Source organism: Limanda limanda, chromosome 2 (assembly GCF_963576545.1).
Source record: "Limanda limanda chromosome 2, fLimLim1.1, whole genome shotgun sequence".
Classification (NCBI taxonomy): Eukaryota; Metazoa; Chordata; class Actinopteri; order Pleuronectiformes; family Pleuronectidae; genus Limanda; species Limanda limanda.
The window spans coordinates 8,059,965-8,074,522 of NC_083637.1; the positions used below are offsets into that span (position 1 = coordinate 8,059,965).

At 42.2% G+C, this 14,558-nt stretch overlaps 1 protein-coding gene across 1 annotated transcript in view; it reads left to right on the forward strand.

The window, feature by feature from the left end:
• The window catches only part of mad1l1 (mitotic arrest deficient 1 like 1), a 54,244-nt gene that overhangs the window by 7,235 nt on the left and 32,451 nt on the right, over positions 1-14,558 (forward strand). Inside the window, exons 10-15 of the mRNA XM_061091096.1 lie at positions 1,159-1,245; positions 2,525-2,669; positions 7,529-7,669; positions 8,541-8,597; positions 10,222-10,313; positions 10,483-10,573. Coding sequence (XP_060947079.1) covers positions 1,159-1,245; positions 2,525-2,669; positions 7,529-7,669; positions 8,541-8,597; positions 10,222-10,313; positions 10,483-10,573 — 613 coding nt within the window. The remainder of the gene's footprint in view (positions 1-1,158; positions 1,246-2,524; positions 2,670-7,528; positions 7,670-8,540; positions 8,598-10,221; positions 10,314-10,482; positions 10,574-14,558) is intronic.

The following is a 14,558-nucleotide window of genomic DNA, read 5'->3' on the forward strand; positions in this document are numbered from 1 at the left end:
TTTACTTTCATACATACTTTATTTTTCACTTGTTGCAATCACTTCATCACGTTGAGCTGCATCGTTTTTTTTACATCCACGGAGGATGGGCAGATTTTGCATGGAACTTTGTAAAAGGAAAACTTTGCTGCAGTTCCCGGACATTTTTATATCTCACAGATGCCATTTTTGATATTTTTACCAATTTCCCAGGGATTAATTCATGGATCTTGTTGAAAAAAATTCTAAGATTACTAGCGAATAACTGATGTCTATCTATTTCTTTAAGTGTAGCTTTATTCTTATGTGTGTATTTTTTTTATGTTGTCAATAAATACCGTTCTTGGTCATTATAAATTGACTGTATTGATCAACCTATCATTCTTCTGCAATAGAGATTATGATTGATCTGCATTGTTTTGTTGGCAGAGCTAAGAGGCTGGGTTGAATGTAAGGGGACTGGGTGGTGGAGCTCACTCTACTGGGGGCCGTTCTACTTTAGGTGTGGCAGCAATAATAGAATTTAGATGTTAAATTGACTGCATTGCCTCTCTGAGGGCTTTTCTGGTCTAAATAAGACTCAATGTGCTTTACAACGCGAGTCACACAGAGCTATTCACACACATTCATTCATTGCTTCTATATATGCCTCTCCACTATCGTACGTCCTGCAGCCGTGCGCTTCAGTTCCTCACCTCAGGACACTTGACTTGCAGACTGTAGAAGCGGGAGACTAAACAGGAGCTTAACTCATCACTGTTTCTCAATAGATAAGCAGAATCCTGCTTTCTTTTTAGGTTCCACACTGGAGTGAGCGTTTGGAGGTCATGTGGTGCCAGAGTATGTCACCCTCTGCGTTGTTGCCTTCCCTTTTGTGTGTTTGTGTGTTTTGTTATCTTTCAATCTCTCCCATGGAGTGAGTTTGTTTTGTGGAACTGTGACCAGTATTTAGCCCATTATCCTCCCTTCATCTCGCCCTCTGCTGCTCATGTTATTATATTTCCCAGCTCCCCACTGGCCAACTAACAAAAGAATATGGAAACGCTGTCATTTTCTGTTATTCTCTTTCCTCTCTGCTTTCTCTGATATATAGATTTTTCAATCTGCTGTGTGTCTGTGCGCGTGTGTGTATTTTCGTACATGTGTATACTGACTCCTCTGGGTTGTGTCTGTCTGTAGGAAACCAGACGATCTTTCCAGGGAGGTGATTCAGATCCAGCAGAGAGAAATTGCACTGAAAGAGCAGAACTACACACTCAACAGCCGGTAAAACCCACACACACACACTCGTCCTCTCTCTGCCTTCAGCCCTTTTCCTCTAATCCTGTGTGCCTGCATGCTTCTTTCCCCCCCAAATATCTATTGGAGCGTATCTCTGAGAAGTCCTTAATTGTCACAAAGTTAATTAAACTGGTCCTGATTCTGATAGCACTCCTGACAGTAACCACTGGTGTGTGAGTATGTGTGAGAGAGATTGTGAGAGTGAGGGAATTCGCTAATTAAACTCGTCCTGTTTAAGAAGAGGTGATGTCTGTAGGGAGATCTGCCCGCATGCTCTCGCATATTCCTGCTGCAGCTGAGAAAGCTTTCATTAGCTAACAAGCGTCTCTTCTCTGCCGAGCGTATTGGGCTCATTATGAAATATTAGAAACCGCAGAATGGGAGACGGGTGGGTGGGGGGGATGGAGAGGGGAGCTGGTGCTGTAATTATTGTCCCCTGGTATAATTATTGTCTTGTTGATCAGACTTGGCAATATCACTGCTGCAGATAATTCCTGACCACTTAGTGTAGGAATTATTTGGTGTTAGGAAGGTAACTTGTCTGTTGGGGAGTATTACACTAAATTTGCATTGCTTTTCACAGATTGTCTGAACATTAAGCACTAATCAGCCTCTTCACTCCCTCGTTATGAATCCACACACACATTCAGTCTCTTGCTTTCCACCACATACTGTAGATATAGATGGACGCCACATTTCCACTTCCTCCTGTTGTAAATTCTAAGAATTAAGATAAAATATCTTGCATACATGTTATCATGTTCGCCCTGTTTTTATAGCATCAAGTATCAAATTAAAACCACTTTCCTGACGTGTAATTTGATTAAAAACTGTTTTTTCTTTTTGACCCATCCATCCATCTCAGAGTCCATCGGCTGTGATTTGAGAACCAACTAGCTATGACTTTGGGGCTGTTCATTATTAACAGTCTGACTTGTTTCTCAACACAAACGGCAAAACCCTTTTGCTTGTGTTTTAGGTCCAGACAACATTTTGGCTAATCTCTATAAATCATATGTTTATTTGAATGCAGATAAATGAATAAGCCAATAGCTGAATGCATTTTGATCGATGTGTTCAGCCTCTCTTGCTCTCCACATGGACTGTTTACCTGCGAGCACCCAGAGATTGGTCAAAGTAGAAACGTTAACCTGCAGCCTTCCACCAGGGGGAGAACCAGATAATGTTGCATTGCTCTTGGGAGCTGTCATGTTGTCCATATTAATATACAGTCTATGTTTCTGAATGTATCCCTGTCTGTCAGTGTGAGGAGTGTGGAGCGCTCGCAGGCGGAGCTCCGTGCTGAGTTGTCCCAGCAGCGCAGCAAGACTCTGGAGGAGCAGAAGAAGAGGGAGACCCAGGACGCTCTGGTCCGTCGGCTCCAGAAGAGAATACTGTTACTAACAAAGGTGCCCGACCATTAAACACACTCGCACAAAACACACACACACACACACATCCGATGTCCCTTCACGACACAACTTTTTTTCAGAATTCCACTTTAAACACTCGGCCAGACACTTGACTCTCAAGGCCAGTGCAGAATTAATGATCGCCCTCTGTGATTGGTTGAACAATGTCATGTGACTGCTGTAGCTGTCTGCCCCAGCTCTGCAATTCCTGACTTGACCTCCCTGCATTATTGATTTCTCGGTGTGTGTAATTCCCTAGGTCAACATGCCCAGACTCTTAGTACACAAATCACACTTGGACACACACACACGCGTGCACACACACTCAGCCACCACTATAACTAAGTAGAGCTAAAGGCGTGCTGGAAATATGACTTGGCCTGAGATTGCTTTGGCAGAGGCTGCAGTCAACCATTTGCACTCTACCAGGCAGTCAGAGTGTGGGAATAATTGTTGTTTCTATTGTCCAGTCACAATGTATTTGAAGGATTATCCATTTCAGTTGTTTATGAATTCTTTGCTTTTTAAACATTGACTTGAATTTGCCCAGGAACTATTTTTTGAGCATTTTGTTTCTCACCGGCCACACATTCCTAAAGTTATATTAAACTAAATGAATATAGTTGGAATACACTGATGGTTCTCACCCAACCATTGCTTCAGCAGCCCCAGTATGTTGTCATTTTTATTTTTGCTCCTTTTGTATATTTCTAAGAAACCTACAGCAAACTAATGGATATTGCAAAACCACAACAAGTAAATTTGACAATTTCTAACTATTATGTACCTAATGTAGCCGGCTATCAATAGTGATGCCTGCTGACTAAAGTAAAATAAAAGCTATGCAATAACAAAAACTGAATTAATATGGTGCTCAGACCCTAACGGGAAATAAAACAGAGGAAAGCTCAATGGCCCTCAGTGGAGCAGCAGGCCCTTTTTAAAACCACATTTAAATGTACCAGAGCAAGATTTGTATCTGGATCTACACCAAATTGTAAACGCTTAAATTCTCTTAAACCTGCCAGATTTTTATTGTCCATCAAGATCCATGAATTATTTTCTGAGAAACTCGCTATCTCATAATTTTGAAGATCGCCCCTGATCCAATCTGCACCAAACTTTAATGGGTTCTTTCCTGATCGATACCACATCCTTCCACCAGGTTTCGGGGTTAAGTATCCTTGACATGCTTAAACACAAACATGGATCAGAAACCCAATTAGCAACTGGAATACTACTACACATGTAATCAGTTATAATCTCATAATTTCTGAAATATTCATCAAATATGAAATGTGTTTTTTTCCCCTTATCAATGAGTGTTCAGCAAGTTCAGTGGCTAACTGAGGTCGGAGAAGTTTTCTTTGTATCTCCTCCTCCTGTATGACCAAATCATCACATTTGAAAAGCTTGAAACTGTGGAATATAAAGGTTTCACTTGAGAAATCACTATGGCTTGTTTGTCAAAACTCTGGTCAACACAGTAAGATTCATATATTTACATATTCCGCCTTCGCCTCTGGGAAATGACTGTAGCAACTCACTGGTTCACAAACCGGTGATGATTTAGTGCCTTGTTCAGCTGCACGTTGACAAAAAGTTCTCCCAGAAGTGGAGAGGGGAATCATTTTCATTTCACCCGCACTCCAGGATCTTCCAGCGTTTCCAAATGAAATGAATCCTCCCCACTCTGACACGAGGCTGTCTCCTTCATCCGACGGCTGCCACACTCGGATGTTCTGTTTCTGACAGACTCGCTGATCCATTAGACGCACAGTCGCATCTCCGTGAACTCGATAAAAACAGCTGACATAAAAGCAATTTGAGAAAAGAAAAAAGAAATAGATGACGAAAGCTGTAATGATAGTTTTATCACTCTGTCTTCCTGCTGCATGATTGTTTTCAAAATGAGAGTTTTATCAGAGAGGAGCTGACAGATTTTTGATTTAGATTGAGTGACTTTCATTGCACGTAAATAGACAGTAAATAGCCTGGAGTCCTGCTGTTTAGGAGAGAGGCAGCCAACTCGTCCACACTGACCTCTAAACGTGTGATTTTACCTTTTTGTTTTTACCTCTGTTCCCTGCTCTGTTTTGCCTTTTTATCGTCTTCTCTCCTCTCCAAGGTTCTCACAAGGATACACACTCTATAACGCCGCGGTGTAATGTTGCATGACAAATGAAGCCGCCGCAGCGCCAAAAGACATAACGTTGAATTAAGGTTGATTTGGATTTTAGTGTTTTTTTAAAGCACCTGACTCAGTCATCCTAAAGTGGATTATGTTGGTTTTGATCTGGCTAATCACAGGCGGAATCTGATTAGGGAAATCTCGGTTTGTTTTCTGACGCTACCTCATGAGCTAATCTGACAGAGCAACTGCAGCTCGTTATTCATATAATTTTACCTCCATGAATTACAAGATGCTTTAGAATCATTCTCAGCCCGCCGCACTACTTAGGAAACAATATACAGTTAATCACGTGGCATTTGTGGTCTTGTGTTTATTACCTGACTTGAACCCGAATGTCAAATTTCTCCAGGTTAGCCCTGTTTAACAAGTGACTGCTGAGCTTTTCATAACCCTCAAAATCGAAAGGCCTCCTCCTCGGCAGCCCGGTTGTTTGCAAGGTGTTTATTAAAAGCCTGATTGCCACAAAGTGCGGCCTCTTAGCTTCATAATACAAAAAGTAGCTGTGCGGTGAAGGGAGGGGAGGAGTCGCATCGTTTCAACGGTCTTGACTGACGGGGAATTTGAATTAACAAACTGGCTGTTTGCCAGTTTTTAAACAGATTAGATTGTTCTCATTTATTCTGTTACCTAGCAACCAGTGCAGATTTACTGTGTAACGCATGAATTAAATGTTGTACTAGTTCTTCTGAGTATAAATATACATATTCTGCGCACTTCTTTTTTTTCTTTTTTGGGGGCAAGTAGTTGCAACTTCATCAATGAGACATTCAAGAGGCTTTTCCTAGTTTTGATCATACGGAGTATATATGGTGTTTATGTGGAGAGGTGAGAAATCTGGGTTCTCATATCCTCGATAAATGCAAGTATTTCAGTAGATGAAGATACGCAGCTGTGACTGGTGGCATCCTTTGATGCACTGGTCAGAAACAGCAATAAGATCTCTTCATGCACCAGATGTTGACATGCTTCAGCAAAAGAATTGTATATAATTTAAAAACCTGATAACAACCAGGATACTGGTACACAAATATTCCAATACAGAAACTTCTCTGGTCATCCTCCCTCCTCTTCGTAGCCACCGATTTCACTCGTTCTCTCTTTTTCTGCCAGATAGTAAACATACTTGCCATTCGCTGTCTAAGAAGTACTACACCTCGGTGTAGTTTGTGGGTCTGTCTCTTCCCCTTCTGCCATCTGCCTGGCACCATTTTACCTCTGAGCTAGAAACCTACTTTCTTGAATTATGACAAAGATTTGTGTTGTGCAATCACACAGTCGACTTTCACCCTTTTATGATTTTTGTGGCATCTTCTTTGAAAGGTCTTGGCCATTTCGTCTACCCACATGCAAGTGTTCCACCAAAACAAGCCCCCCCTTACTATCTTGCTGTGGCACTATTGCTGCATCATGGTCTTAGAAAAAACACCAACAAGCCAGAATGTTTTTTCCCCTATAGCAGAAAGATAATGGCTGCAGTCTTCTCCGGAGCTGACACAGCGCTGCAGAGGCTGTGACGGACGACTCTCTAAGCAAACAGACTTTTTTTTCACTCCGTGAGCCGGAATGACCGAAGTATCATCCAGCTTCCCCACAGACTGCAGCACAAATTAAGAACTGGATTTTCAGATTATTTATTATTATTTTACACTTGACACCACAAACAAATAATTTATACAAACTGCAGTCAGCTGAGTCTTCCGTCTCGCACGGCATTAAAATGTAAGTGATTGGAGTTATGGTCTTTGACTTGTGGTAAGCCTGCGTTGGAGAAGTGTCTCTCAGCTGAATCCCTGTCTCCTCAGCAGAAACTAAGTGCTTCACATCACCATGGCAACCTCAGAGTGCAGTTGGGCACAAACAGTTGATTTAGATCAGATGATCAGACGGCTTCTCTGAGGTTTAACATTAACAATTTAACAGTTTTTACAGGAAAATGCCATTTTAGTTTAGTTTCAGTCAGGAGACAACAGGCAGTTAACTTCAGTTGGTGAACACACACACACACACACACACACACACACACACACACACACACACGGTAAGAATGTCAAACATAAAGACGCAGACCGATAAAGACTTGTGAGCTACTTGGAGATGTTTTGTCAGCGTGAGTGACATTTGTGAAGATGTCGACTTAAAGAGGTTTTGATCGTCTCTTCTTTAAGAGGACCAGCTACTGGGGAGTGTCGATGTCCTGGGCAGATTACAGTGCTGAGGACATTCCAGTATCTCATATTATACAAGAGAGATAAAGAAGCATCATTTATGATTCATTTGCAAAGACATTTCTCTGTCACATATTATTCTTTATCTTTAGTCTAAAAGGACATTTGATGTTGGTTATCACATGAGGAGAAATACAAATGAGCGGAACCACAACAAGCTTCTCTTGTCATAACTTTGAAAAAGAAATTCGCAGCTCCCTCTCACTCTCTTATTTACATTTGCCTGTCATATAAACACAGCAACGTACATAATACAAAGATAACACATCAAAGGGCTTTGATTCTCCCAGTTTATGTACACACACCACATATTTCTGTACTAACTAATATAATCTCATGACTTACTTTCTTTTTGAAAATGTCTTTACAAGTATGCAGTAGGAAACAGATGTTGTAGGGTTATATTAATGTGTGTGTGTGTGTTTGTTGTGTTACAGGAGCGTGATGGAATGCGGGCGATACTGGAGTCTTATGACAGCGAGCTGGCGCCTACAGAGTATTCGCCTCAACTCAGCAAGCGACTCAGAGAGGCCGAGGACATACTGCAGAAGACACAGAGCCACAATGCAGAGATGGAAGTGAGTCTGCACACATACCTACACAACACATGTATTCCCAGTGTATTCCCTCGTTTGTCCTCCAGTTAGACAAGTTTATTATTAGAGAAATAAGCTTGTATTTAATGATATTGATATCACTGATTTTCACACATACATCACCTTAGCTGAACAAAATGTTTGTTTTGTTGGTCTGGACCTTTCACACCTCTTAGTTTTGTTCACTCTAAACAAAAAAGAAGTGAGAGGATCTGGATTAAACAAGGGTTGGTGTGAATGCCCCAAAGTTTAGTCAGTTCGGAGACACGTTGTTGACTTTGCTCGTAACTAATGGCCCAAGTGAACGAGTTGACAGTCACTGCACTGAAAACTGATGAAACCCGCTCTTGTGAGGCGCTGGGACATTATGAGCAACGCTGGAATGATGAGACGATGGCCGACGTGTCAGTGATGGAAAATTAATGAATAGCACACTTTGATTGAAATATAGTTGCATCTCTTTCTGATCTGCTCGCCTGCAGCGATTCTGTCAATACTGTAAATCAGAAGCACAACAAGTCATTTTTCATGCTCGTCTTTTGTATCGGTGCCTCCTTCCTTCCCTTCCTTCCTTCCTTCCTTCCTTCCTTCCTTCCTTCCTTCCTTCCTTCCTTCCTTCCTTCCTTCCTTCCTTCCTTCCTTCCTTCCTTCCTTCCTTCCTTCCTTCCTTCCTTCCTTCCTTCCTTCCTTCCTTCCTTCCTTCCTTCCTTCCTTCCTTCCTTCCTTCCTTCCTTCCTTCCTTCCTTCCTTCCTTCCTTCCTTCCTTCCTTCCTTCCTTCCTTCCTTCCTTCCTTCCTTCCTTCCTTCCTTCCTTCCTTCCTTCCCCACCCTTTGTGTTGTTTTGTCTGTTTAGGCCCAGCTGAGCAAAGCACAGGAAGAGACGATGACCATCAAACTGCAGCTACAAACGGTTAGTATATGATCACACAATCCCCCACACTTATTACTGGTAGTGCTTTAGTCTGTAATAAAATACATATGGCTTTCTTTAATTGTTTGATGTTTTTGAGCCTAACTTCCATTCATACTCATACTCACAACTAACACAAATTAAAATATATAATACTTATTAATGCTATAGAAACATTAATTACTACCGAATCATTAACCAAATGATCAAAGACATTGCAGCCTCTACCATTAGCATATTTTGTTTCACACAATGTTGATCAGCCACCAGCACCAGGTAAATCTCTATTTGGCTACGTCCACACTAAAAAGTCTCCATCCAGAAAAGCTGTTTAGCTCTGTTTCTGAATCATCTCCATCCAGACAAACACACCTGCAAACAGATCACATGCCCATTCACGTACACTTGTTGTGTGTGAATGCGTTATATCGTTAAATCTGAAACTCTGGCGCGGCTGCAGCGATGGGTTTTATGTTAGCCAGCAATTACTGGTTTGCCAAGAGGGGAGCAACCAAAGCTACTGGGACAGAACAGGTACAGAACCCCTATGTTTCTGAGGCTCCAGATAAAATGTATGCGGCACTCAAACAGGCGTCACAAGCATGCATCACCAGTGTTGGTGTAATCACCCTCACCGCCAGAAGAGGGAGACAACAGTTCTACCCTAGGAATTTAAGCTGTCTCACGTGTCTCTTAAATTGTGACTGTTATCCTGTCAGGTGTACTTTGCCTGGCTGTGATTTGGAGATACTCACACAGCTCTGTGACGCACATGCTGACCATTATATGACTTCTACAAGGAGCCCAACTCAGGTCAAGCTGACCCCTTCATATTCAACAGCCACAGAACAACTTGCTTTTTTGCATTACTGTCGCCCTCTTGTTACATCCTGACTGAAGGGACACAAATTGCCGTTGAAGCACACACTGGGTAATTGCCAGGTTACGATGACCACATACTTGAGTGACATTTGTGAATTTTGCCGGTTTAAATGGACCTGTTCAGTTTTCTTTTTCTTATTTACGTGTTGTTGAAGTTACAGAAAAGTTATAAAAAAAAAAAGTGTATGCTATGGTATTTGATATCAATCCAGGATAACCTAAAGAGTTGGCAGGTGTGACTCTCTTACACAAACCGTGATTCTTTTTGTGGCTCCTTGTTGCCAAGGAGACGTCAACACAGCCATAGCAATGAGTATTGACGTGTGAAATCCACCTGTCTGGTGTAGCAGTAATTACTTATTCGTCTTGGGAAGACTGGGAGAGAGAGGATGAGCTGAGAGACAGACAGATGCTGTCAGAAAGAGAGGAAAATGGGTGTGCAAATGGAAATGAGAGATAATTGCAGAGGGGAGAGTGAGATCCGGGAGAAACTAACTAAGACATCCACAGACTATAAACAAGGGCTTGGGGGGAAAAGAGCCGGGACATTCTGACATGAAAAATGAGTTTGAAGACTGATGGCGTATATCTGTTTGTCTGGATGTCTTCCTGGAAAAGATAGCAGCGCGCTGGAATAGAGTCCTCAAGATTTATCCTCAGGCGAAAGGTTTGTGCCAGGCACATGGCCAGAGGTGGTGTGACATTAATGCTCCGAACCCATTTTCTTGTCTGTCTGTCTCAGGTGGAGCTGGAGCTTGAGTGTCTGAAAAAGCAGCAGAACTCTGTGGCTGACAGCAGCTCTCTGGCCACCAAAGAGGAGGTCAACATACTCAGGTAGTTAGCACACACACGAATACCATCAAGTCAAAGGTTAACTCGCTCACTATATACATCTAGAGATCAAGGATTAACCTATTGAGTCGATAGTCTGCACAGTCACTGATTTGACCTCGTAGATATTCATCAGAAGTAAGGGAGCATGTGTGGATGCATTTTCTTCCAGGCAAAAAATTGAAGATTTAGAGTCGGAGCGGCAGCGGTTGGAGGAGCAGAACAACATTCTGGAGATGAGACTGGAGAGACACAACCTGCAGGTGAGGCACCAAAACTTTCCCCTAACTGTTTTCCTGTGATGGATTTACTCATCTGGCACAAAGGAACCAATTTAATAAACCCAAGGGCAGGAGCCCAGCCGGTATGACACCGCAGATTGATTCACCCAAACGCTACCGATATCTGACAGGTTTTCAAAAGCAATTGGACCCAGGTGTGACTCCAGCAGCGTCCAATGGAGAAATAGTAGAAACTCGGGCTGATTTAAAGTCCTGCTTTATTGGTTGGAGGGATTAGAATGAGCATTACAGTTGTGGGGAGCCAGGTATCGTGACAATATATGTAGACTCCCCAGTGTCTGCTGTAAATGAAACTGGATGAAATGAATTGTGGCAGGTAGCCGCCTTTACATAACTCGGACACACAAACTCACATGTGGACGTGTGCATCTAATCCGGCTACTTTCATCTGGCAGAGCTATTCGACGAACTCCCTCAGTTATACCTGATCCCTTCCCCTTTTTAAATTGGCTCTGACTGTGTGTGTGTGTGTCTTTCATCTCAGTCAGGTCCTCTAACTCCCCTGACTCACACTGTGCCAAAGCAAGTCTACCAGGGCGCTTTAATGAAACGTGTGTGGGCAAGCGTGTTGGTTCCATTTAGCCGTGAGGTGAATGAAATCCATGTGTTCTCAAGCATGACCACCACTTTTAAAGCAATTGACAACTGAGTGTGTGTGTGAGTGTGTGTGTGTGTGTGTGGGGGGGTTCAAGGTTGCTTGGTCAATGGATCAGGTCAGTTCTAACGAGTTAACTTTCATGACTCCTCCACGGTCTGATGCACAGCAAGAGACCCCTACATCAGACCGAGTGGGGAGATGAATGACTGAATGAGGAGCATTTGAAAGGAGGAGTGAATGGCTGAATGCATAAGCATGAGTGACTTACACTGAATGCTTGAATAAAGTGACAGCGGGGATTTTCATTATATCAACTTGCACTTCAGATTCCCGTGGCATAAAGCCATCATTTCCGCCCTGTCTATATATTTAGATCATACTGACTAGTGTGACTGTCAACCACTCAGATTACCGATGTAATGAGGCTGCTCCTCATGGAATCGGGCTCAATAATCCCCCCCGAGCAGTCTGTCAGGAAGCTCTCCTGGGAAATTTTGCATTTTCATACGTCTTTCTTATACACCTACAGAATATTTCAAGAGCATAAATACATACGTTAAAATATCATTAAGAAAATGCCTAGTTTTTATCATGTTGTTATGATTTCTGTAGTTTTGATTCTAAAGCAGATTTTAAACATGAACAATGGAAAATCCGCTGAATTCATATAGAGAGATATAAATGCCACACTAAAAATGACATTTAAATGTTTAAATGTTACAGCACATAGATACTGGAGTCTGTTCTTATCATATCTCATCTTTCCAAGCTGACAACTTCTTTGGTGTGTTCTACGTGTACGGAACCTCTTTTTCAGTCTAAATGTCTGCATTCATTTGTTCTTTTTTACATTTTCACATCCGACCAGTGTTAGAAACGTGATCAACTCGCTAACTGTGAATTCTCTGCACATTTTCCTTGTGTATTCTCATATGGGCTCACTAGGATATTCTCTGGACATGTTATGTGCAGGCTGGCAGGAAAAAACTCACATACAGCAATACTCCCAGGAGAATGTATCTGAAAGCAGCACAGCAGTGATGAGTATCTTGTATCACTGGCTAGGTGGTTGCTTTCTGTGGTGGAAGTTCTCAGTCTCTCACAAGGGATCACAAAGTTTAAAGTACGTTAGCCAGCTTCCTTTCGGTTTAACTGAGGTTTTCCAGCATCATGATGTTGGCTCACTTTCGATCTCCATGGTAAAGTGACAAGAACAATATAGAGATGCAGAGTTTTGCATAAGCCCCTGCTGTCTAACAGATGGCCAGACATTAAAATATTTCTTTGCCTGCGAATTTCTTACAGTTTCAAGTCATATGACCTTCACTTTTTATAATTTTTCAGCCTTGTATAGATATATCCTTTAACCCGCCGCAGGATATAAGTCATCGGAAGTCTGGATATTAAGTAATCAGAGAAACGAGCATCTCCTTCAGCTCTTCCTGACATCCTGTGTCTGAGAGCTGCTGAGATGAGCCCTGATTTTGAACAGGAAGCTGCTTCATTAAGAATCCAGGTCTTTTTCGCCAAATCTTTGAAAGCACTCACATTCTCATAGCTTCACATTAATTACCAGTTTAAAGTCACGTCATAACTCGTGTTTCTTTAGGGATATTATTCTTTAAGCTGCTGTTTTTGTCTCCTTAATTCTCTGATGCATGATTGTTGTTTATCATCCTACCAAATGAAAGATGCAGGCTGAAGTGTCAGCTTCATGTGTATTTATTTGAAGAAGCAGAAATCTGGGAGGACAACAGGCACTTGTCAACAGATGGCCACTGAGCCATACAAGCCCTCCTCCACCATAAAAACCTGGAAATAGGACAGACTCTCACACATGGACTAGAACTATTGACTTTTCTTGACATTATCATTCAACGCTATTGTCTGAATCTGTTGACCGGGGCATTAAACGGATCCTACCATGCCAACCCCCTTAAAGTCTGTGTAATGTCCTTAGTTTTTATTGAGCTGGTCTTTATCTGCAGACTTCACTGTGGGCCAGTGGATGTGTTGGTACATTTTATCAAAACAAATCAGAGTAATTCCAGAAGGTGTGAATGCGTCACACAGAAAATCTCCCGTTGTGTGCTGCATGTGTGAAAGGACAATGTTCAGACCTAATTCTCCAGACATTGATCACAGGCGAAATCAATCCCATCATTCTCACATCTGTGAGAAGTACAGAAACACACAGCAGCGGATAGAGATGACGAGGAGACTAGGACTCCTGGAGGACGAAGATCCTGATGCAAAACATCTGGAATGCGGCACTAACAGCCACAGGGAGGGAGAGAGGTCCCAGGACGACCAATGGCTTTAGCACAGAGAGTAGATAATAGGGGATGAGAGGGAGAGATGGTCACACAGTCTGGATGCTCATGTGCTTAAGGGACTAAACAAACAGAGGGTTAGAGATATGCTGTATTTATCAGAAAGTTTAGAGTGCTGTTAGCAGGACACCATGGCCTGTACAGTACCACAAGGCGTAATGTATAACAGGCCGTAAGTAATTAACCGATAAGCCAATAAGCGAAAGTTAAGGCTGAAAGATGATTTTTAAGTCTGGATTTAAACGCCTCAGCGGAGACAGTCTGATGTCAGCAGGGAGGTTGTTCCTAATGGGGCATGACAGGAAAAGGCCCGGCAGCCTGCTGACTTCTTCTTGAAACTGTGAAGCTTTAGTCCTTCTATTTGCAGAGCTCCTGGAATCTACGGTTTATTCCAAACATTCATTATTGATGATGACAGAATCGTAATCCTGTTGTATCCTGTGCATCACCTTTCGTTGTTCAGAGCAGTCAATATAAAGGCATTATACCTGTTATCATTTGAGAAGCAAAACATAAACGCTTTAAGATTTGAACAGAATGTGTCTGGATGATTGTTTTATTGAATTTTTATGAGTGGTTTGAGGTGAAACTGTTCCACACGTGTCAGACAAGGCCATCTCCGAGAGCCTGCTAAATTCAATTCAATGTTGTTATTAAGAGGAAAATGCTTGTTTGCAGGCCGGCTTTCAGAGCCTGTCAGCAGCTGTTCTGCCCTCTACCACGTGTGCTCTGCTTCTTATTTTAAGTAGCCCCTCTGTGGATTGGACCCCTGTTTTCTCTCTGGTTAGACGTGACAGCCTCATCAAGCTTTCAGGAAAATACACTTGAATTGAAGCTATTTTTATGTTAACTCGTAACGAGTGAGAATCAGTTGTTTCTTAACAATCCATATAACCTACAACCTCCCCTCTCGTTGCTTTCTTTTCATACAGCTACAATGGTGGGAGACACTGCTGTACTTTGTCTTTGTGCTCTTGCTGTCACGTCACGTGTCTAGACAAAGATAATTGCTGCT